The sequence below is a fragment of the Wolffia australiana genome, chromosome 2 (assembly GCF_029677425.1).
Source record: "Wolffia australiana isolate 7733 chromosome 2, ASM2967742v1".
NCBI lineage: Eukaryota > Viridiplantae > Streptophyta > Magnoliopsida > Alismatales > Araceae > Wolffia > Wolffia australiana.
This window is the reverse complement of record NC_135836.1, coordinates 20,769,980-20,790,819: the sequence shown is the minus strand read 5'-3', so window position 1 is coordinate 20,790,819 and position 20,840 is coordinate 20,769,980. Positions and strand designations below refer to the sequence as shown.

The following is a 20,840-nucleotide window of genomic DNA, read 5'->3' as shown; positions in this document are numbered from 1 at the left end:
ACTTATATTTATGTCCTAGACGATCATAATTGTTTCATGAGTAATTTTATCCCAGTAGTTGAGAAGAATGGTCATTTAGCTCCATGGATCTTCTCTGATGACAATAAAATTGCTCCAGCATACCCGCTCCCTCTATTGCTAGTCAATAAGGTCCTGACTGATGCCCAATATATTAGATGTCATAATCACAATTATATTATATGATCATGATATCTCTTGTAAAGTCGTACTTGGGACTTTCATAATCACAATCAAATATAAGTCCCAACTGTGCACTAAATACTTTCAAAGCATAAGACATTAATATCAATATCCAAGATATTGGATGAACTCATATTGTCATAATAGTTATTCGAGTTTCATTCCAAAACTCTAGCAAAAAAGATTATGATTGATATATAATCCTTGAGAGATAAAAGGGCTATAATGTAAATATATCATTATCTTGAATGATAACTCTTGCCACACTATTACGAGATAAAAAAGTGATATCGCATAAATAGATCACTATTTTGAGTGAGACAATAATTAAGCCATGAACCCAACAGGGACCAGGTGGCAGCATATTAGTCTACATGTCAGCTAGCATTGAATCAGTCCCTATGTTCTTAATCAATATCGGTCCATCTCTAATATTCTCAGTCACAAGCTATAAATTTACCTCCATGCACCTATAAGCACTTGAGCTCTTGTTGTTATAGAAAACCTTACGGTAACTTCATTATCTCAATATCAGTATGTGATTCGTTATATAGTAAACATCTTCACAATGTAACATGAACTTCTGCTACCAAATATCTTGAGAAGATGTGTAGAAATAAACCACATTGTCGAATTCCATTGTAGATACCACAGTTATTGTCTGCTTGGTACTAGACCATGAGACAGTTTCCCGACCAAGTAAAAAGATATAACCAGATGTAGATCTTCCTATATCCAAGCGTCCAACAAAGTCCAAATCTGAGGATCACATGACTTAGAGACGATATGTTCGCTTGTATATAAGCATCATATCTTTTGTTCCTCGAACATAGGATGGAACATTGGTTGCAACTTACCAATGCATGAATCTGGGGTCACTTTGGTATCTTCCAAGATACCAAGTGACGAAAGAAGGATAGATCGTGATACACATTTGCGCATAATTGAGCAACCAACAACTACATCATATTTTTTTTTCCATCATACCTTATCGGAATGAGGGCTTTCTAGTTTACTTATTATGTCACCCTTGATGATATGTCTCTTTCCTCAAGCAGTTTTCCATCAAAATTGTCCGCAAAAAATTTCTGATAGCCTTAGGGTGCTTAGGAATCTATCTCTGTGCATTTAAATTTTAATAACAAAGTGGGCTTCACTCATGTTCTTGATATCAAAATGGTTGGATATTAAAATTTTGGTTTCCTCCAACAATTTAAAATTGGAATATAAATCAATATGTCATCAATATAGAGCACCAAAAAACCTAGGTATTCCCACTTCCCTTAAAGAAAATATACATTGATCAACAATATTTACCTTAAAACTGAAAGTGGTGAGGATTTCATGTAATTTTAAGTACTTTAGCCCATATATTCAGCGTGCAAAACACTTTTTCTTTTTCATTCACCTCGAAACCTCAAGGTTATTATTGGTACACTTCCTCCTCAAACTCAACATTTAGGAAAGTCATTATCACGCCCATCTGATGTAGCTCCAAATTGAAATGAGGTACTAAGGTCATTACTATTTGAAATGAGTCTTTTGATGAGAAATGTGAAAAGGTCTCATAATGGTTAATGCATTCCCTTGTGTAAACCCTTTCACAACAAGTATAGCCTTGTATCACTTGATAGTTACATTAGAATTAAACTTAGTCTTGAAGGCCCACTTATAACCATTTGGATTCTTCCCTAATGGTAAGTCCATAATTTCTCATACTTAGTTGAAGTCCATCCATTCAAGCTCCTCCATCACTTAAAACCAATTACTAGAGTTTGTAGAGTTCATAGTTTATGAAAATATACCAGGGACATTTTCCCCTTAAACAGCCAAATATTGTAATCAAATGCTTCTATGAGGAATGTGTGGGCTGCATCAAGGAACCTCCCATTTTTAGTGATTGTATCAAAGGTCGTACAGGTAATGGTGCACTCAGAGGAGATGTGATAGTGTATTCTTCTCGAGTGCCGAGTGCATTCGTGATTTGTTTGATAGTGGAGTGCTCAATAGTATTTAAGATAAACACTGTACAAGTGTGCGAAAATCCAAATAGCATTTGACAATAGCTGATCCTTCCATTTGACAATAATATCCATGGTCAAGGGGTCTCTCATGTTGGGATCCACGGATATGAGTTTGTCTAGGGTTTTTGGTGGAATAGAATGCTCTAGAGGTAGACTAAGAATATTTATAGAGTGTTGTAGGAAGCGGCCTTAATTCTGGGACCTGTAAGGAAAATCAGATTATTTGGTACAAAGTGAAATTAGAGATCTTAAATGTAGAGCTGATACCCCAATGACATAGACAAGGGTATCCATGGTAAAGGGGTGGCTCGAGTTTAGGGTTTGTGGTGGGAAAGAATGTTCTCGAGGTGGACTTAGAAGACCCAAAGAGTGTTGCAGGAAGGGGCCTTAAGTCTAGTTCCCATGAGAAACATCAGGTTTGATAACACAACATGAAAGGTCAGAGAATTAAATGTCAAACTAATGCCACGATGACATAGGCATGGGGAACCATCTAAAATGGACCAACACTTTCAGTTCTAGAGGATTACTAGCTCATTATCATCAAAATCCATGGAATAATGTGTAGGGTTTGAGGAATCAATCTGGATGAAGAACATAGAATGATTCACAATGTAAGACTTAAATGGAATGATAAAGATATCAATAAAATATGAGATGAATCACCTCGACATAGATCACATCTCTGATTCTTTCGATCGTCGAGTGAGTTGCGTGGACATGTTCATGTGTGAAGCCTTTAGAAGTATACGTGCAATCCTTATCACGTCAAATTTCTTCCTTCAACTTGACAAGCTCCGTTCAACCTCCATTAGCATCATTACGATGTCCTAGTTGTGTCGGAATGAAGATGAGCTATGTGGAAAAGGGAGAATAAGGGGAAGGCCCCTGAATAATAGTAGCCTGGATGAATTTCAGTTAGGCATTTCCCTATTTATACTAATTTGATATTTATATCTAATTCTTTCGATCCCGTGGGCTGCCAAACTTCACTTCGTGCTCTAAAAGATACAAAGGAGTGTGTATCGACTCACTCATAGAACTAGTTCATCATTGATTATCCCATAAGTATAGTCCCTCATCCACTTGATGCTCTTATGACAACTTAGGGTATGGTCAACTATCAAACCCTAATCGGTCATCAGAGGTAGTATTGATGCATTTAGAAATCATTAGAGAACTCTTCTTTGATATTCATCGCATCGTCTTTCTAGAGTTATCTCCTCTCATAAAAAGGGTGGATAATCCCATCTTGACCGTTCAATCATCTTCTCGAACTTCTTAATGCCCCCCAACTAAGACTGTTTAAAATCTTATGATTAGGAACTATTAGGTCATAGTCAAAGTACAATTGTCCGTCCACAAAATATCTTCAGGGTATTAGGTCTAAGGACCACTTACACAATTGTGATGTAAATCAATGTGATTAAGAGTTTGGTATAATAACATTCAAGGATTTGTATGGATCAATTTAGTGAACTCTTTTTGTTAAAGTGCATCCACTATCTATCCTTAGTATCTCTAAACTAATGGCTATGATATCAGCCATACTCATCATATACGTGAGGCCAGATAATATTATTTATCTGGTTGTTTCAATGTTTTTCTTAATTCTCCTTCGACTAGGAACATTTAAAACATGTGCTTACAGACTTGTGATATTTGTACTACAATCTCATCACTATTCACCAAGTCCGATCATGTATTACTTCATTATACACATCACACGTGCACTATAAGGAATACATTTTATGAATGAACAAGGAACAAGATATTGAATGTGTGATTGACTTGCTGACCACTTATATTTCTGTCAAAAGGATGAGCACTAGCAAGGGCTTTATACACTTGACACTTTGACAATATATTCCCCTACTGTTGTATTGATCTTCTCGAGCTATTGGCGGTTGGTGGCTTTGATTGCAGAAAGCAGAGTGTCATCGTTGTTTGAGTGTTGAAGAGTGTCGGGACAGTTCTCCTCCATAATTGATAGTTGATCTCCATGTGTGATAATATATCAATCATCATTTGGTGTAGAGTATGAGCCCATATAGGCATACCTATGTCAATCAAAATTAGGGAATGACACCTTGGGGATGTGACGCCCCGTACGTGATGGGACGGATGACAATCCATGATGAACAGTGACGTGATGAAAGTTTCATCACGTCACCGTCCCGTCACACATCCTAGGATTTTGGAAATATCTGTCACATTCGCGTCATCATCATGGTTTACGGCATCCCCATCATATCCCCATCACCGGACGGCATCATCGTCACATGTGATGGGAAAAACAACCATGTGGAGGAGAGAGAATTGGAGGGAAATAGATCCAATTATCTTTGGACAACATCCTTTTGCGTGCGCGAATTAATGGAGGGACTTTTCTGCAAATACCAAGAAATCGAGTTAGCGACACCACGTGGCAAAATCTTGGCTGTTAAAAATCTTAAATCTAACATTTTAAAGCTTTTTTGGTCATTTTTAAAAATCCGTCACTGCCGTAATCCGTGACGACCGTCCTGTCACGTCACTCGTCCGAGGCCCTTCGTCTCCATCGTGTCACTGTCATGCCCAGTTCGTCATCCATCACCGTCACCATCACGGGCCTGTAATTTAGTCACTGTCATCGTCATGTTGCCGTCACCGTGACGTGTGACATGATGGATGACGACTATCGTCCCCTAATCAAAATTGTCGATGTTGGATCACAACATGACTTCAGAGGCTAGTAATAGTGGATGGTCCTGGATTTTCTTTGAATTTTGGGATGTCATCATCTTTCTAATATGATACAAAGTAATGTATGTGATCTACCGATGCAGCTGAAGTTTCCAGTCAAAACCTTGCTCATTGCGTAAGAGGTTGTATTTCAAATGGTGAGAACAAATAACAAATTAAAAGGGATGGAGGTCAGTGATGGAAATATATGTGGCCGGCAAGCCAATCACACACTTCTACATCTCATTCCATGTTCATTAATACAACATATTCATTATAGTGCACGTGTGATGCTTATAATGAAGTCCGTGAATAATGATCGGACTTAGTGAATTATGATGAGATCGTAATACGGAGATCACTAGCCTTTAAGCATGTGTTCTAAACATTCCTATTCGAAGGATATGTGAGAAGGACATCAAAGTATCTAGATAGAATAGCACTATCTAGCCTCACTCATACGATGAGTATGGCCGATCCCGTAGCCATTAGTGTGGAGACACTAAGGACAGATAGAGGGTGCTCTTTAATGGAAAGAGTTCACTAAATTGATCCGTACGAATCCCTGAATGGTATTATACCGAAATGTCAATTAGGTTGATTCACATCATTGTTGTGTAAGTGGTCCTTAGACCTGAGACACCAAAGACGTCTTGTGGACGGACGATTGTACTTTGGCTTTGGCCAACGAGTCTCTAATCATGGGATTCTAAACGGTCTTAGTTCGGGTACATCAAGGAGTTTACAAAGACGATTGAGTGGTCAAGATGGGATCGTCCACCCTCGGTATAAGAGGTGATAGTTCAAGGAAGACGATGCGATGGAGTCCTTGGCCAAGGCAGTGACCTATCGATTGGGTTGAATCGATACGACGTTAATTAATCTATATGTTGATATAGTTAATTAATTTGGAAGGCCAATAAAGGTTATTGAGCCACTGGAGTCATTAACTAGACTGATAGATGGGCCTAGAGGGTCATACGCAAATGGTCTTTTGGAGGTCGGAAGATATACTTAAGTTTTGGGGATTTTATGAAAAATACTCACTTAATATAAATAGGGGAAGGCCCTGAACAAAATTCACCCAGGCCAGAATTGTTCAGGGGCCTTTCTCCTTCTTCCTTCTCCCCACACCCCCTCTCCAATCTCGATGCGATCGGCACGACGTAACGACGACGACAGAGAAAGAACGGGGCTCGTCAACGAGAAGTAGGAGATCCAACATGCCGAGGATCGCGTGGATACATCTAGAGGCTACACATTTGAGCAGCTCGACTCGTCTCACTCTGGGATCCAAGAAATCACGGATGCGATCCGTGTTAAGGTACTCATTTTAATGGTTTTAATGATACACAGTTAGAATGAAGAGTGAACCTGAATGGACAATGGGATTCCATATACGCAAGGTATTGAAATATCATCAATTCCCTTGGTATCTGATCATAAATATGATGGAAGATTAAGACTTGTATGAGCCTTAGATGAGGAAACAATAGCAATGTTGTAGGGAAGAGGGAGGGGGGAAGGGGTGAACCATGACTAGAGAGAGAGAGGGGTTGAGAGAAGAAGAGAAGAAACTATTCGTGGGTGCAAGAGAGGTGGAGAGGGAAGGGGAAAACTAGACAAGAGATAGAGAGAGAGACGTCGATAGAGGAAGATAAGGGGCTATCATGAGGAGAGAAAATTGAGGGGGTTGTTTGGTTCTTTACCTTAGTTCAACCTTGGAAAACATGGTTCCCATGATGCGGAAGCGTGTTATGGATCTATAAAATCAATACATCACATGTACCTTATGGGGAACTTATTCCACCCTTGACCTCCACACTTTGAGATTGTTCTAAAGCCCTTAACATGTATGGCCTCTAGAAGTATCCACGCAATCACATTCTTGGATCTCTACCTCTTTTTTTTCAATTCTCCTTGAAAATCTTGAAGATCTTCTCACCATGAAGACAGTCTCCTCGGTTGAGTAGAGACGAGTGCAGAATGGAGAAAGGGGGAGCTCTTAATTCTATCTAGCCTGGGTAATTGAAATGAGTGCCCCTTCCCTACTTATATTTTACTTAAGTTTTTCTCAAAAACTCCATAAAGTAAAATATATTCACCAATGCCCCGATGATCTTATATGGCTGACCCTCTAGACCCATATATCATTGTAGTTAATAGCTTTAGTGGCTCAATAACTACTATTGATTAGCTGTATTCATTAACTATATCGACATATAGACTAATTAACTAAGGATCGATTTAACCCAATTGATATGTTTAGTTTCCAGCTCGTGGGTGCCAAGCTATACCTTGTGCTCTAAAAGATATTGAGTAGTGTTTGAACTCTTTCATCCAACCTTTACCGTCATCATATTGAATATATATAATCCATCATTCAGGAGAGATTCTCAAACGACTTTACGTATGCTTGATCGTCAAACCTGAATCCATCATTTGATCAATATTGATGCGTAATGGGGATCATTGGAGACCAATATCCTCACTACCCTCGCTAGGGATTTTTTGCATCGTCTTCCTTGAGTCAATCTCCTCTTATATCGAGGGCGAATGATCCCCTCTTGACCACTAAATCACCTTTGTGAGTTTCTTACTACATCCAAGCTATGACTTATTTGAATCCCATGATTAGAGGCTTGTAAGTCGTGGTCAAAATGTAGTCGTCCATCCACGAGAAGCCCTTGGTGTCTCAAGTCAATGGATCACTTATACAATTGTACCATGAATCAACTTTATTAATGTTCATGTATAGTACCGTTCAAGGATTCTTTAGATCAATTCAGTGAACTCTTTCTCCAAAGAGCACCTACTATCTATCCTAAGTGTCACCTTACTAATAACCACATGATCAACTATATTTATCATATTACGATCATTTAGTGTTATTCTATCTATATAATATAATGTCCATCTCAATTATCCATCAAATAAGAATATTTTGAATACACGTTTAAATACTACTGATCATTGTATTATGATCTCATCATAATTCACTATGTTATTGCACATATTGATGGACTTCATTATAAAAATCGCACTAGAATAATAGTGAACATATTATTTTATTTAATGAACTTAAATACATGGTGGTGTGATTTGGTTTGATGGCCACTTAATATCCATCAAGAGGGGAGGAATAATATAGAGAGATATGAAAATAAACGATCAAAATGATTTCCGATGAATCCAAACTGAGTTCTTCTCCCATATGCTCTCTGCTTCACCTATTCTACAAAAAAAGTGGGAAAGATAGTAAAGCTAGATATGACTAGCCTTACCTACTAGAAAGCAAACATTTACTTTACATTAAGCTTGAAACTCCAATGGTGTCGTACTAGCGCCCTCTCTCTCTGTCTTTCTTTCTCTCTCTCTCTCTCCCTCTATCTCTATTTCTCATCCTCTCTCTCTCTCTTAGTCTCTCTATCTCCATGGGTCTCTCTCAGAGTCTCTCTCTTTATCTCCGTCTCTCTTTCTCTTGCTCTCTCAATCTCTCTTTCTCTCATCTCTCCCTTTCCCAATCTCTCTCTGTCTCATCCTTTCCCAATCTCTCTCTCCATCTCTTTCTCTGCCTTTCTCTCTTAGTTTCTCTCTCTTTCTCGATCTCTCTATCTCTCTCTCGTCTTCTCTTTCTTTCTCTGTCTCTCAGTCTCTCTCTCTCTTGCGGTCTCTCCTTATGTTGTAGTTTCTCCCTCTCCCTCATGGTTTCTCATTCTCTCTCTCTCAGTGTCTCCCTCTCTCGTAGTTTCTCTCTCTCCTTTGTGGTTTCTCATTTTCTCTCTCTCTCTCTTAGTATCTCCCTCTCTCGTAGTTTCTCTCTCTCCCTCGTGGTTTCTCATTTTCTCTCTCTGTCTCGGTCTCTCCCTCTTTCGGCTTTTCTCTCTTTCTTTCTTTCGGTCCCTCCCTCTCTCATAGTTTCTCTCTCTCTCCCTCGTGGTTTCTCATTCTCTCTCTCTTGGTCTCTCCCTTTGTCATAGTTTCTCTCTCTCCCTTGTGGTTTCTCATTCTCTCTCTCTTTTGGTCTCTCCCTCTCTCTTGGTTTCTCTTTCTCTCTATTTCTTTCGATCTGTCCCTCTCACATAGTTTCTCTTTCTCCCTTGTGGTTTCTCTTTTTCTCTCTCTTTTGGTCCCTCCCTCTCTCTTGGTTTCTCTTTCTTTCTCTCTCTCTCTCTCTCCCTTTCTCTCTGTCTCTCCCTCTCTCTTTGTTTCTCTTTATCTCTCTCTTAGTGTCTCCATCTCTCTTGGTTTCTCATTCTCTCTCTTTCTCCCTCTCTCGTGGTTTCTCTCTCCCTCTCAATATCTCCCTGTCTCGTGGTTTCTCTTTCTCTCTCTCAATCTCTTCCTCTCTTAGTCTCTCTCTCTTTTGGTCTCTCCCTCTCTCTTGGTTTCTCTTTCTCTGTCTCTCTCAGTCTCTCCCTCTCTCGTGGTTTCTCTTTCTCTCTGTCTCTCTTGATCTCTCCCTTTCTCTTGTTTTCTCTCTCTCTCTCTCTCTCTCTCGGTCTCTCCTTCTCTCGTGGTTTGTCTTTTTCTCGCTCTCAGTCTCTCCATTCCTCGTGGTTTTGGCTTTCTCTTTTTTCTCTCTCTCTCTCTTGGTCTCACCCTCTCTTGTGGTTTGTCTCTCTCTCTTTCTCTCAGTCTCTCCAACCCTGGTGGTTTCTCTTTCTATTTCTCTCTCTCTCGATTTTCCCTCTCTCCTGCTTTCCCATTTTTACTCTCTCTCGCTCAATCTCTCCATCTTTTGTGATTTTTCATTCTATTTCTCTTTTTATCTCTCTCAGTCTCTCTCTCCTGTTGGTCTCGGTCAGAATGTTGGTCTCTCTAGTTTTCTCACCCTGGGGTTTATAATGTATCATTCATAATTTATATCATTTTTCTAATTATTTTTGCATATTATTATTCATAATTTACATACAAAAATCTTCTATCCATTTTTGGTATCATCCAGTACTCAATAAGTTCTATACGTCTTTATTAATGATCAATCATTCAGTTGTTTTTTTTATGTAATAGACCTTATCAAATTTAAAAATATTTTTAGTGTCTAACTTCTTATTTCTATTGTAGACCATCAGATCTCCCCTATTTATTCTAAACATTAACCAATCTTATTAACTTCATAAATCTAAATATAAAATCCCGTTACCAATATTCCTTCACAGTATCCCTGATGAGTATCTTTAACATCATCAGTCGCCTTCACATCATCTATTGAGCTTCAGTTATCGTGACGGGACGGATGACGTTTACTGTTCCCAACCTTGAATTTATCCAGATGAGACCCTCATTTTCAAAGAATGTGAGAGTGACAGCCTTGACACCTGTCAATAATTATTAGTACATACCAACTTAAAAGCGGTGACGGGATCTACAATTAAGGGAGCCCAAGGCGGTGACCGGATTCGCGCAGACAAACTCTCTTTCTTCTCGCAGTCTCCGTCTCCGTCGAAGTCTTTCTCAGTGACGAAGAACTGATAACGAGATCGATCAGCGAGATGAACACAGAGAGAGATGGAGGAAGCTCTCGGCCTTCGCTGTTCCTGCTTTCCATTGCTACGAACAGAGTTGTTGAGTTGTAGGATTTCTACAAAGATCTTTTCTTCTCCGATCATCGCCATGTCTTCCGAGTCTTCGCCGTTTCCGGAAGGTTTTTTGGGTGTTTAGAGGAGATCGACTCGTCGGAGGATGCTCAAGCTGCACAGGCACCGGATTGGCAAGCCTGGAGAGAAGATCGAATTCAGATTCTCCCATTTACGTGTCTCCAAGGTAATTCCAGACGATTTTGTTGAGAAATCCAGTTGCGTGTCCGTTTGTTCTTGATAGAATCTCGCGATGCCGGATTTTCTCTTCTCTAGGTTTGAAATCAGTTGCTGTTCTCTTGTGATCGGACAAAACATTTTATCTAATTAGGGCGTTGAATCATGTGACATTGTTTTCTTGTTACAGATCCCGAAAGGATGGGATAGACTGTATATTTCGCTGATCTCCGTGGGAAGTGGAAAGACACTTTCAAAGACCGGCAAAGCTTGGGCGAGCCATGGAAATTGCCAATGGACAGATGTTTTCTCTGAATACAGATCCCTGCCTCGAAAAGAACAAGACGATTTCGTCTTCAAGTTCGTTGTCTCAATGGTAAGAACAGTAAACTCTTGTTTCAATCTATCCCTCGCGATTTTGATTATTTGCATCTTTGTTTCTCCACAGGATTCAGCAAGAACTTGTAGCCTTGGAGAGGCTACACTCAATCTAACGGATCATATCACGCCACGAGATGCTGTTCCTGTATCTCTACCGTTGACAGCATACAGCGAGGGTCCGATTTTGCTGGTAATCTTCGCATTTTTTTATGCCTGTTCAATTGGTTTTTAAACTTCGACGTGGGCAATCGATTTTTCTTTTTTTTTCAGCTTAATGTCGATTGCATCACTCCGAGAACGAAGCACAGGTTTGTCATTTCCCCAACAGAACCTTGATAAAATGTTTAAAAACTTACCATAATCAAAAAATGTTTAATGCATTGTCTGCTCAGCGACGGAAGTCTGTGGAGAGAAAGAGCCAGCAGTCATGCAGGTAAGAACTTTCATGATGCTGAGGCGGATGATAGATTAGATGAATCCGGCATTGTACAGAGCGCGAGTACCGGATCGTCTTCTGTCAACCGCATGCCGGGCAGTCCATACAGAGATGAATTTGGTAACAAAGTGAGCTCTCATTTACTGATAATAATGCATTTTCCCTTCTTTTTTCTTAAAATTATGTTTCCAAGTGGTGAGGAATAAGCCTAAATTTGCAAGTGAAAGAAGTAAATGAATTGGCTGTAGAATGAATTCCATTTTCTGCTTTCAGGAGACGAATCGGTCGGCGTCAGGGTCGCATCGAAGCTCAGACTCTGGGGACAGCTTCATGGGAAGGGGAAAGCTTTCTCCCATGAACAGTGTAAATGGGTCACAGTGCAGCTCAATGAGTGTCCCCGCCGAAGACGGTTCCAAAGGGGCTGGGCCGAATCGGCGGCAAGATCGAAATGTAGATCCTTCTAAGGTCCTTCTCGAGGCAGCGCAGGAAACAATAGAGGAGCTCAGAGGAGAGGCCAGGCTGTGGGAGAGGAAGGCTCGAATGCAGATGGCCGAGCTTGACGCCCTGAAGAAAGAAAACAGAGAGCATGCAAGGCAAACGGAAGAAGCCGATAGGCGGCTCCGGGACGCCCACATCGAGAGAAATGACTTGAGAATTGAAATTGAACAGTTGAGATCATCCATGGAAGGGGTTCATCAAGAAGAACAGATTCACAAGCAGAAGGAACTCGAGGAGGAGCTGAAATTTCTCCGGGAGTCGAACGCCAGCTTATCGATGCAGCTGAAGAAAACCCAAGAATCTAACATCGAGCTCGTCTCCATTCTACAAGAGCTCGAAGAAAACAATGAGAAGCAGCAGCAGGAAATTGCCTGCTTTTCAGAGAAATCATCATCCCCAGATCTCGAAAGAGAGAATTTTCATTTAAAGGGCAAGATTCAGGAGCTAGAGAGAGAGTGTGCAGAACACACTCAAGAGAACCTTGGACTAGTGATCAAGATGAAGGAACAGAAGACTGATGAAGTATCAATCGGGTGTACTCCGCAGATCTTTCTTGGGAAATTTTCTTCCAGCGATCCCGGATCGGAGATTTTTCAACACATGGCCAAAGCTCATCTTACAGGAGTAAATTCGGGCGATAAGGAGTCTGAACACTCCGTCCTCCAGTTCAAAGAACTTGAGAAGAAGTGCGCTGGGCTTGAGCTTGAGCTGGAAAAATTGAAGGATACTGCTTCCGTCCTTACAGATGAAACCGAATTACAGAAGAAAAATCTTGAATTGAGTGATCTCATGAAGACTTTGAAGATGGATCAGCAAGAAAATAAACCAGAGATTGACAGAAGGGCTTCACACGGTCATAAGTTGGTGGAATACTTGGGAGTTGCATTGGTGGACTTGAATATTTCGTCCATATGCTTAGAAGATATGGAAAAGAGCAAGGATGAACTAGAGTTCCACGTATCAGATCTGGAAGAAGAAAATGTGGGTCTCTTAGAACGCATAACTGGGTTAGAAAACCAGCTGCGCAATTTGATGAACACCAACGAATCCAGTCGGTTGGAGCTGGAAAAGTTTAGAAATCTGGTGTTGCAACTCAGGGGAGAAATTCAGAAAATGGCTGCTGGCATGGAAAAAGAAAGAGGAGAGCAACAAGAAGATAAGCTGAAATTAGAAAGCAGTCTTCGAGAGGCTCAATCCAAGGTTAAGTTATTGGAAAAGCAGATTGAGAATGTCAGGCAAGAACTGGGCAGTAATATTCAAAGTTTGATTGGTCTTCTAAATGCATCAAAGGAGAGCGAGGACATGTTGATGGCTGACATTGGGCGGATGAAGATGCAGATCGAGAAGATGAGGTCTGGTGAAGAGAAGATCAAAGAGTTGGCCGAAGAGCTTCAATTGAAACTCAAATCGTCAGATTTTGAGAAGCAACAGCTCACGGAAGAGGTCTCTAATCTGCAGGCGCAGTTGACGAAAATAACACAGTTACAAGATGAAATAACTGCCTTGAATAGCTTCCTGGAAGAAACAAATCTCGAGAAGGCTAAACTAGAACAATCACTCGAGATGATGACAGAAGAGCGCGAGAAGTTAAAACTCGAGATGGAAAGCAGATCCAAAAAAGCAGAGCATTCGAGTTCCGAGGTAAGAATCAAACATCATCTTCAGATTTGAACTTTATTCGAATTACAACTGTTTTTTTTATTCATCATCTCAATGCCGATTCTACGACGACATTGCAGAATGAAAACGATCTTCAGAAGACTATCTCATCCCTGCAAACGGAGCTTTCCGCGGCGGTGGAGGCGAATAACGCTTACAAGGATCAAATCAAACGGTAAAATCCTCGAAAACCGAAATTTCCAGCGGGATCATCGATAACACGACGTATAACTACATCAAACTTCCAGATTTCTTGCCGAGAAAGAAGCTTCACCTGGCGTTGGACGAACGGATCGACTCGAGATCGAGTTGAAGGAGATGCGCGATCGCTACCTTCAAATGAGCCTCCGCTACGCGGAGGTCGAAGCTCAGCGAGAAGATCTCGTGATGAAGCTCAAAACGACCAAGAAAGAGAAGAACTGGTTCTCTTAAAGCCCTTATTGGGCCGAGAATTCTCGTCCCCAGGCCCATTAGCCGACGTGGACCTTCTCCGGTCCCCAATAGAGACAGAACGAAGCCCAAAAAAAATGTTCAATAATTTTTTAAAAAAATCCTGGGTGGACCCCACCGATATCTCGCGCGAATATTAATAAATAAAATATACTTGCCTTTTTTTTTGGGTTCTTGGTAGCCACGCGGCGACACAAGACGGCTTTCTTGAGGGATGAACCTTCCTCTTTCTTCCTTCCCCCCTCTGCAGAAGTTGTCGGCAAATCGCTCGATCGATCGGCGTTGTTCTTCTTCGAATCGTGGATAATCGGTGTAATCCGGTCTGTTCCACTGCGATTCTTCGAAGGCGAGCTCGATTTTGCCATGGAATGGTCGGCAGGATCGTCTAGGGTTTGTGTTCTTCCCCAATTATCGCGGAGGGGGGGGTTCAGATCATGAACGAATTTCGGCAGAAGCAAGGAGACGGCATGGCGGCCGTCAGCGGAGCCGATTTCCGCCGAGGATTGGAGGAATTCGTGAGGGATCATCTCGATGTCTTCGCGTCGTGCTCCGCCGGCCGCGACGAAGACGAGGAAGACGAAATCCGCCGGCGCCGTCGCTCAGACCTAGAACAAGACGAAGAAGAAGAAGAAGAAGACGACCTAGCGGAGACGTCCGCCGTTCGATGCCGCCATTCGCGGCTTCTCAGTCGATGGGTCGCTCGGCAGGCCGAGGAGATGATAACCACGATCGAGAGGCGGAATCGGGAGTCCGAGCTCATGGCTCTCGCCGGGCTGCAGACCGTCTCCATGCTTGTATCCACTTTCCTTCGAGATTCGCCTGCGGAAACCGCTGGAGACGCCGCTCGGCCCCCGCAGAGGGATTCTTCTACGGAGATCGATGGAGAACTGGCGAGGAGAGATTTGCACGATGCGGAAGGAGAAGGGGAAGAGGGAATTCGAAGCTCTGGCGGGGATCAAGCGATTGAATTTGCAGAAGGAGATGGGGAGAGGGTCAGGCAGATTGTTCAGGGTTGGACGATGGAGAGCGGGCCCCGACAGCGGGAATCTCGGATGGCTTCTCAGAGGGAGGAGAGCCCCAGAGCTGAGTGGCTTGGCGAGACTGAACGCGAGAGGGTGAGGCTTGTGAGAGAGTGGGTGCAGATGGCTAGTGAGAGAAGGGAAGTTCGGGCTGCGAGGAGGGTTGAGAGAGATAGACCCGTTGCAGGCCGAGAAGAGATTCGGCCGGAGAATTTCAGAGGTGGGTCGGTGGGAATTCGAGGCAGGCAGGCTCGGGTTGATCTGATCAGAAGAATTGTTGCCGAGCGGCAGAGGGAGCTTCAAGGGTTGTCTGAGCACCGTGCTGTCTCGGAATTCCCTCACCGCAATCGGATTCAGGTCAGTTTATGTTGAATATCCGATTACATTTTGGTTTTTTGATCGTTTGAGTGGAATTTTTTGAAAACTTTGTCTCTTAGCTCCAAGAACAATCTTTGAGCTATTGAAAAATGAGAAGGCAATTATGATCTGCTGTTTGAATAATGGTGTACCTCGTGTTGTTCATGGCTGTGGTGAGATGCGTTTTTTTAATAAGATTGTTTTCTTGATTCCTCTCATAACATCCCGCTTTTGTCTAGTCTTGTTTTTTATGCTCTTGAAACATTGAATCTGATCGTTTGAGAGCATAATTGAGAAGTATGTTTTGTGATTCATGAAATCTACTTGAGCCATTTAAAATTATGAAGATAAGGATGAATCTTTTCAAATTGAAGAAATCAAGAATGAAAAGAGAGAGAATGAAAAATTGAAGAAATCAGTTATCATAATTCGTTTTAGGGTTCCATTACATGACACTTATAGTGTGGAGGAGAGAGAGCCCAAAATGGGCCGATGTTAATCGGCTATTACATGGAGATATAAGAGAGATAGAGAAAGAAGCCCATTCAACACATATTCTTGATATACCTTTTTCTGCCTTGGGTTATTCATGGCTGTGATAATCTACGCTTTTGAATTGGATTCCTCTCCTGATTTCTCTCAAAAAAGTGATTTTTTACACAGTTTTTATTCTTATTCATGTGCTTTCTATGCACTATCTGAAATACGGGAAACAAGATTATTTTATTTGAAAAAAAAACTGTGATATGTTTTTACCTTGATGACTAGTCTAGAATCATGTTTCAGTATTTAGCTTCTTCCCGTGGTCTGTTGTTACCTTGATGGTTCTCGCACTTTTCAGCCATGCAGGATATATATTTGGAATGGGTTCTTCAATATATATATATACATATATTTGGAATGGGTGTTGCCTTTGTGGTTATTCTGTTTGACCTTTCGTGCTGTTTTATCTTTCATAATAACTTAATAGATGTCTTTATTCTGTGCAGTCTCTGTTACGAGGAAGATTCTTGCGCAATGAGGCCCCTTTAAGAGAGAGATCACCATCTATGGCTACCGAGGAATTGGGGCGGCTAAGGCGAGGTCATTCTTTCTCAGTTTTGAGGTACGATGACGTTATTCTTGAGGGTGTTTTATGACTCTTCGGTTTCCAGCGTTGACTTTTCATCAACATTTTATCAACTCTTCAGCTCAAAAATCATAGAAAAAATTCTTCCCCACATGAAGTTAATGTATTGGCTCGCTTCAGAAGGAAGGGGGAAAGGCTGAAACCTTGCCCTGACACTAGCATTGGAATTATGAAGTCAATATGATGACTATGCTTGAAGACCCTGATTTCTTTTATTCAGCCATATACCTTACATATGATGTTTTATGTTTATTATTTATTGCATATATTTAAATATAAACATATTTTACCCATTTGCATTGCTAATTTATGTGGACAAATAAAGTTTTTGCTATGGTTGTGTTCATGCTTCGCCAGGGAGGGTTTTGATTCTGGCTCACAAGACGTCACAAGTGATCAAATGGTATCAGATTCTGATGATGCATCCTCTATCATACTTTCAAACATCAGAACTGATGAATCAGAAGAGATTGATCGCGTGCCAATTGATCAACTTGCCAATCCGATGATTCTGCCTGTGGCCACCTCAGAATCCATGACAGAAGCCTCTGGTCAGCCTCAGCCCAGAGACGATGCTGAACCTTTGCTTCAATTTTCTGAAGTGGAGAGAAGCACATCAGAGAGCAGTGATTCGTCAGATGTGGAAGAATTCTCAGCGCTTGTTAATGGAGAGGAAGACATTACAGAGCCCAACCAAAGCAATTTGCAGGAAATCACTGAATTTGAATCCGATGAAGCTCAAGATCTCACCGGACAGGTGTCGGATGAAATTTTGCAAGCTGACTTTGTTCACAACTCAGCTACGGAAACAGATTTGCATGAAGATAACTCTGGAGAGGCTGTTCACTATTGGGAACAGGGTACTTCCGATAATTCCTTAATTCAAGGGTCAAACCCTGTGAGAAGAGTAAATAGGTTTTTACCCCCTGATGATGAGAGTGTTTACAGCATGGAACTCAGGGAACTCCACAGCAGGTTGTGATTTTTGGACTTTCGTGCAAATTTCTCAGATTTTTTTAGAGATGTTTCTCTCTCTTGCAGGCGAAGTGTTTCCAGTCTCCTGCAGAGCGGCTTTCGTGAGAGTCTCGATCAGCTTATTCAATCGCACGTTCAGAGGCAGAGACCTGAAACAGATGACAATCCCTCGCCAACTGTGCCAGAACAGTCTGAGGTGGGACAAGAAGACCAAGTGGGTCCCACAGTCAGACGTCGCATTCAGATACCCCGGCCACCCATGGTTCCTCCTCATCCTCTATGGCACCGGGACTTGCACCGCAGCAATTGGGCTCGGGACAGCATCCGACGGTTGGAAATTGTGAGCACTCTCATCTTTATTGCCTGTTCGCTGTCGAATCAGAACTTATCCCGATCTTCAGCATTAATGTAGTGGGGATGTGCGACACAGGAATGGGAGATTATTAACGATCTGAGGGCTGACATGGCCAGACTTCAGCAAGGTATGGCTCACATGCATCGAATGATGGAGGCTTGCATGGACATGCAGCTGGAGTTGCAGCGGTCTGTGAGGCAGGAAGTTTCTGCAGCTTTGAACCGCTCTTTAAGAAAAGAAGGTCCTAAATCTTGAACACCACAAATTCCTGGAAAACCTGCTTGTCATTTTTTTCTTCTAATCTCCTCTCTTCTTTTTTATGAGTGCTCTGGTATTTTAAACTCTTCATGAGTTCTCTGATCTTACCTTTTCTTGTATACTCAGTTAATTCCATAATATTCTTATTTTTTCAGGTATTAAAAACCCCTGTGAATCAGGATTTCTCATAATCTGCATTTATCTCTACATATATTAATGTCGTACTATCTTGTTTTTGGTATAAAAACCATACAGACATGTTTTCTCATAACCTCCAATTCCCATGTAATATAACAGTATTGTGGTTCACAGGTTTTTTGCTATAAAATACCCTAGAGTTGATTCTTTCTCAAATTTTCCATTTATTTTGCATATATATCGATGTTGTGGTATTCATTTTTGGTATCAAAAAGCACACTAATTCAAGTCCAATTCTCATGTGATATGATAATGTCGCGGTGTGATATAATATGATCTCATCCTATCTAGGGTTAGTTTCATTATGTTTGCCCACTAGTTGCATTTTGGTCAGTAGGCCTATATGGATTTCCTTAAAATAAGTCAGCCCTCTCTCTAGGCAGACAGCCATGAAGTATCCATGAAGTTGAAGTCCCCTGTCTCTTCTCCTCTCAATGTCCAAGTCTAGTCTCTTCCTCCACAACCTTGGTCCTTCATGATCGTCTGTACTTCACAACACCTTCAGACGGTTCAAATCTGGGCAATCCCTGCTTCTCCCCATTCATCTCCTTCTCTGATCATTCCAATTCTACACTCCAACCCTAGGAATATATTCCCTTCTCCCTTCTCCTATTCCCCATTTACCGACACAAAACCTAGATCAAGGTTCATATCAGGACCTTTTTGTTATAAAAACCCCCTCAAGTCAATTTTCTATTTATCTTGTATTTGAATAATAATGTTGTGGTATCTTATTTTTGCGGTGTCAAGATCTCACTGATCAAGGTTTGCTGGTTATTTTCGATTATCACATGACCTATTAATGTCCTGGTAGTTTGATTTTTCTGTATTTAAAAGCCAAGTTACCCATGTTCGCTCTTACCTCCTATTTATCTTGTAGTATATTAATGATGTATTTAAACCTTCTGGGAAAAACTTCTCTGACTCAGGAACGGCGGAAGTGTTGGCTGGGATTGGATCTGAGTGGGGCCAAGCCAAGAAGGGCATTTGCTGCATCTGCTGCGACACCCACATCGATTCTTTGCTCTACAGGTCTTCACCATTTCTCAGTCTCCTTCTCTCTATATCCATCTACTTATCTTTCTATCTCTTTTTAGATGTGGGCACATGTGCACTTGTGCCAAGTGTGCAAAAGAACTAGCTCTTTCAGGCGGCACGTGTCCTCTGTGCCGGGCTCCTATCGTGGAGGTGATCAGAGCCTACACCGCTACGTAGAGACCTCCGGTGGGGATCCGGGAAAAAAATCAAGGGATTTATCCCTAGAACTAAGTCACCTGGAAACAAGTCCTGAGCTTAAATCCGGAGCAGAGTAACAGAGACAACCCACAGGGCCCTGAGCTTAAATCCGGCAGTGTCAGAGGAAGAAAGTGCAAACCTGAGGATAGTCGCAGCGATGTATGTCGATTCGACACTGTGGGGACACTCCAAGTGCGTTCTGGTCTGAATGTCATGTATATGTATGGAGCTAAAAGGCTTGGCCTTCTGTTACTCAAGTTGATCATCACCAGACGATTATGCATGATATTCCAAATCAAATACTATCCATCAAAATTCGGAAACTATTATCTCCTAGTCCAATTTCAAGAACTTCTACCTCCACCATCAAATGACAAAAGTGCCTGCACAGGACACTCTTTTCTAGTCCTGTGCCTATTCCAACATATCTCACATATATCAGTGTCAAGCATTTTCTGAAACATATAACCAGGAACCAAAAATTATATTGGACATCAGTGTTGCTGATAAGATGAATTGTCTCGAGCAAAGCGCCCTTATTCCTTGGTCTCCGTATCATTGTCTAAATTAGTCTTGGTTTGTACATGGGTGTTTACTATGAAAGTGGATTCCAATGGCTTAGTGCATCAGCCCAAGGCACACCTTGTTGCTGGTTGAATGACCTAAACATACAATGAAGATCACTAAAAAACTTCTCTACTTTCGAAGACTATCATTGGCATCATGTGATGCATTTATATCACACCATCGTTGACTAGGCCTAGCTAGTGGAACCCCTAATGCTTGGAATATTCCCCAAATCCACAAAACTTCATAGATCCCCAGTGCCAATGCTCTGAATTCAGCTTATGTACTTGATTGCAAAAAAAGAGCAATATCAAGTAAGAGACTGGCAGTCTATTACTAGCCACCACAATCAGAATCATAATAACTTTTTACAGTCAATGACTTACCCCTTTAGAAATTTAGGCTAGGCTCCATTGGCCCCATATGAGTATTGTAACGATCTACATGCGACCACAAGTAAGGCACTTTAGGTTGAGGTACATGTTTACTGAGAATGTTGAGGAAGTAGGAGATATCTGGCCAGGAATGAACGAGATAAATAATTTCGAGGCTTCGATCAACATGATCTGAACTCGATTGCAGCAGAATATGGAATCAAAAATGGATCTGAAAACCAA

At 41.4% G+C, this 20,840-nt stretch overlaps 2 protein-coding genes across 5 annotated transcripts; both read left to right on the top strand.

The window, feature by feature from the left end:
• Positions 1-10,338: 10,338 nt before the first annotated feature.
• Positions 10,339-14,296, top strand: LOC144700039 (uncharacterized). 2 transcript variants are annotated; one of them, XM_078571413.1, is made up of 8 exons: positions 10,339-10,715; positions 10,896-11,081; positions 11,154-11,276; positions 11,357-11,394; positions 11,479-11,650; positions 11,796-13,661; positions 13,760-13,854; positions 13,928-14,296. In XM_078571413.1, the coding sequence occupies exons 1-8, from the start codon at positions 10,635-10,637 to the stop codon at positions 14,109-14,111; spliced, it is 2,745 nt and encodes a 914-aa protein (XP_078427539.1). In that variant the 5' UTR covers positions 10,339-10,634; the 3' UTR covers positions 14,112-14,296. The 2 variants fall into 2 exon arrangements, with proteins under 2 accessions (XP_078427539.1, XP_078427540.1); XM_078571414.1 differs by lacking the exon at positions 10,339-10,715 and having other exon boundaries at positions 11,064-11,081; positions 11,479-11,519; positions 11,579-11,650.
• Positions 14,297-14,353: 57 nt separating this feature from the next.
• LOC144700040 (uncharacterized) lies at positions 14,354-19,971 on the top strand. 3 transcript variants are annotated; one of them, XM_078571415.1, is made up of 7 exons: positions 14,355-15,505; positions 16,495-16,610; positions 16,992-17,609; positions 17,676-17,949; positions 18,022-18,205; positions 19,350-19,452; positions 19,518-19,971. In XM_078571415.1, the coding sequence occupies exons 1-7, from the start codon at positions 14,564-14,566 to the stop codon at positions 19,633-19,635; spliced, it is 2,355 nt and encodes a 784-aa protein (XP_078427541.1). In that variant the 5' UTR covers positions 14,355-14,563; the 3' UTR covers positions 19,636-19,971. The 3 variants fall into 3 exon arrangements, with proteins under 3 accessions (XP_078427543.1, XP_078427541.1, XP_078427542.1); XM_078571416.1 differs by having other exon boundaries at positions 14,359-15,505; positions 18,040-18,205; XM_078571417.1 differs by lacking the exons at positions 19,350-19,452; positions 19,518-19,971 and having other exon boundaries at positions 14,354-15,505; positions 18,011-18,150.
• Positions 19,972-20,840: the final 869 nt, after the last annotated feature.

Excerpts from the sequence above, each read along its gene's own strand:
- LOC144700039 (XM_078571413.1), top strand. The coding sequence starts at position 10,635 with ATGCTCAAGCTGCACAGGCACCGGATTGGCAAGCCTGGAGAGAAGATC. Across the intron at positions 10,716-10,895 it reads CCCATTTACGTGTCTCCAAG|ATCCCGAAAGGATGGGATAG; the intron begins GTAATTCCAGAC and ends TTCTTGTTACAG. Across the intron at positions 13,662-13,759 it reads CAGAGCATTCGAGTTCCGAG|AATGAAAACGATCTTCAGAA; the intron begins GTAAGAATCAAA and ends ACGACATTGCAG.
- LOC144700040 (XM_078571415.1), top strand. The coding sequence starts at position 14,564 with ATGAACGAATTTCGGCAGAAGCAAGGAGACGGCATGGCGGCCGTCAGC. Across the intron at positions 17,950-18,021 it reads GCATCCGACGGTTGGAAATT|TGGGGATGTGCGACACAGGA; the intron begins GTGAGCACTCTC and ends GCATTAATGTAG. Across the intron at positions 18,206-19,349 it reads CCGCTCTTTAAGAAAAGAAG|GAACGGCGGAAGTGTTGGCT; the intron begins GTCCTAAATCTT and ends TCTCTGACTCAG.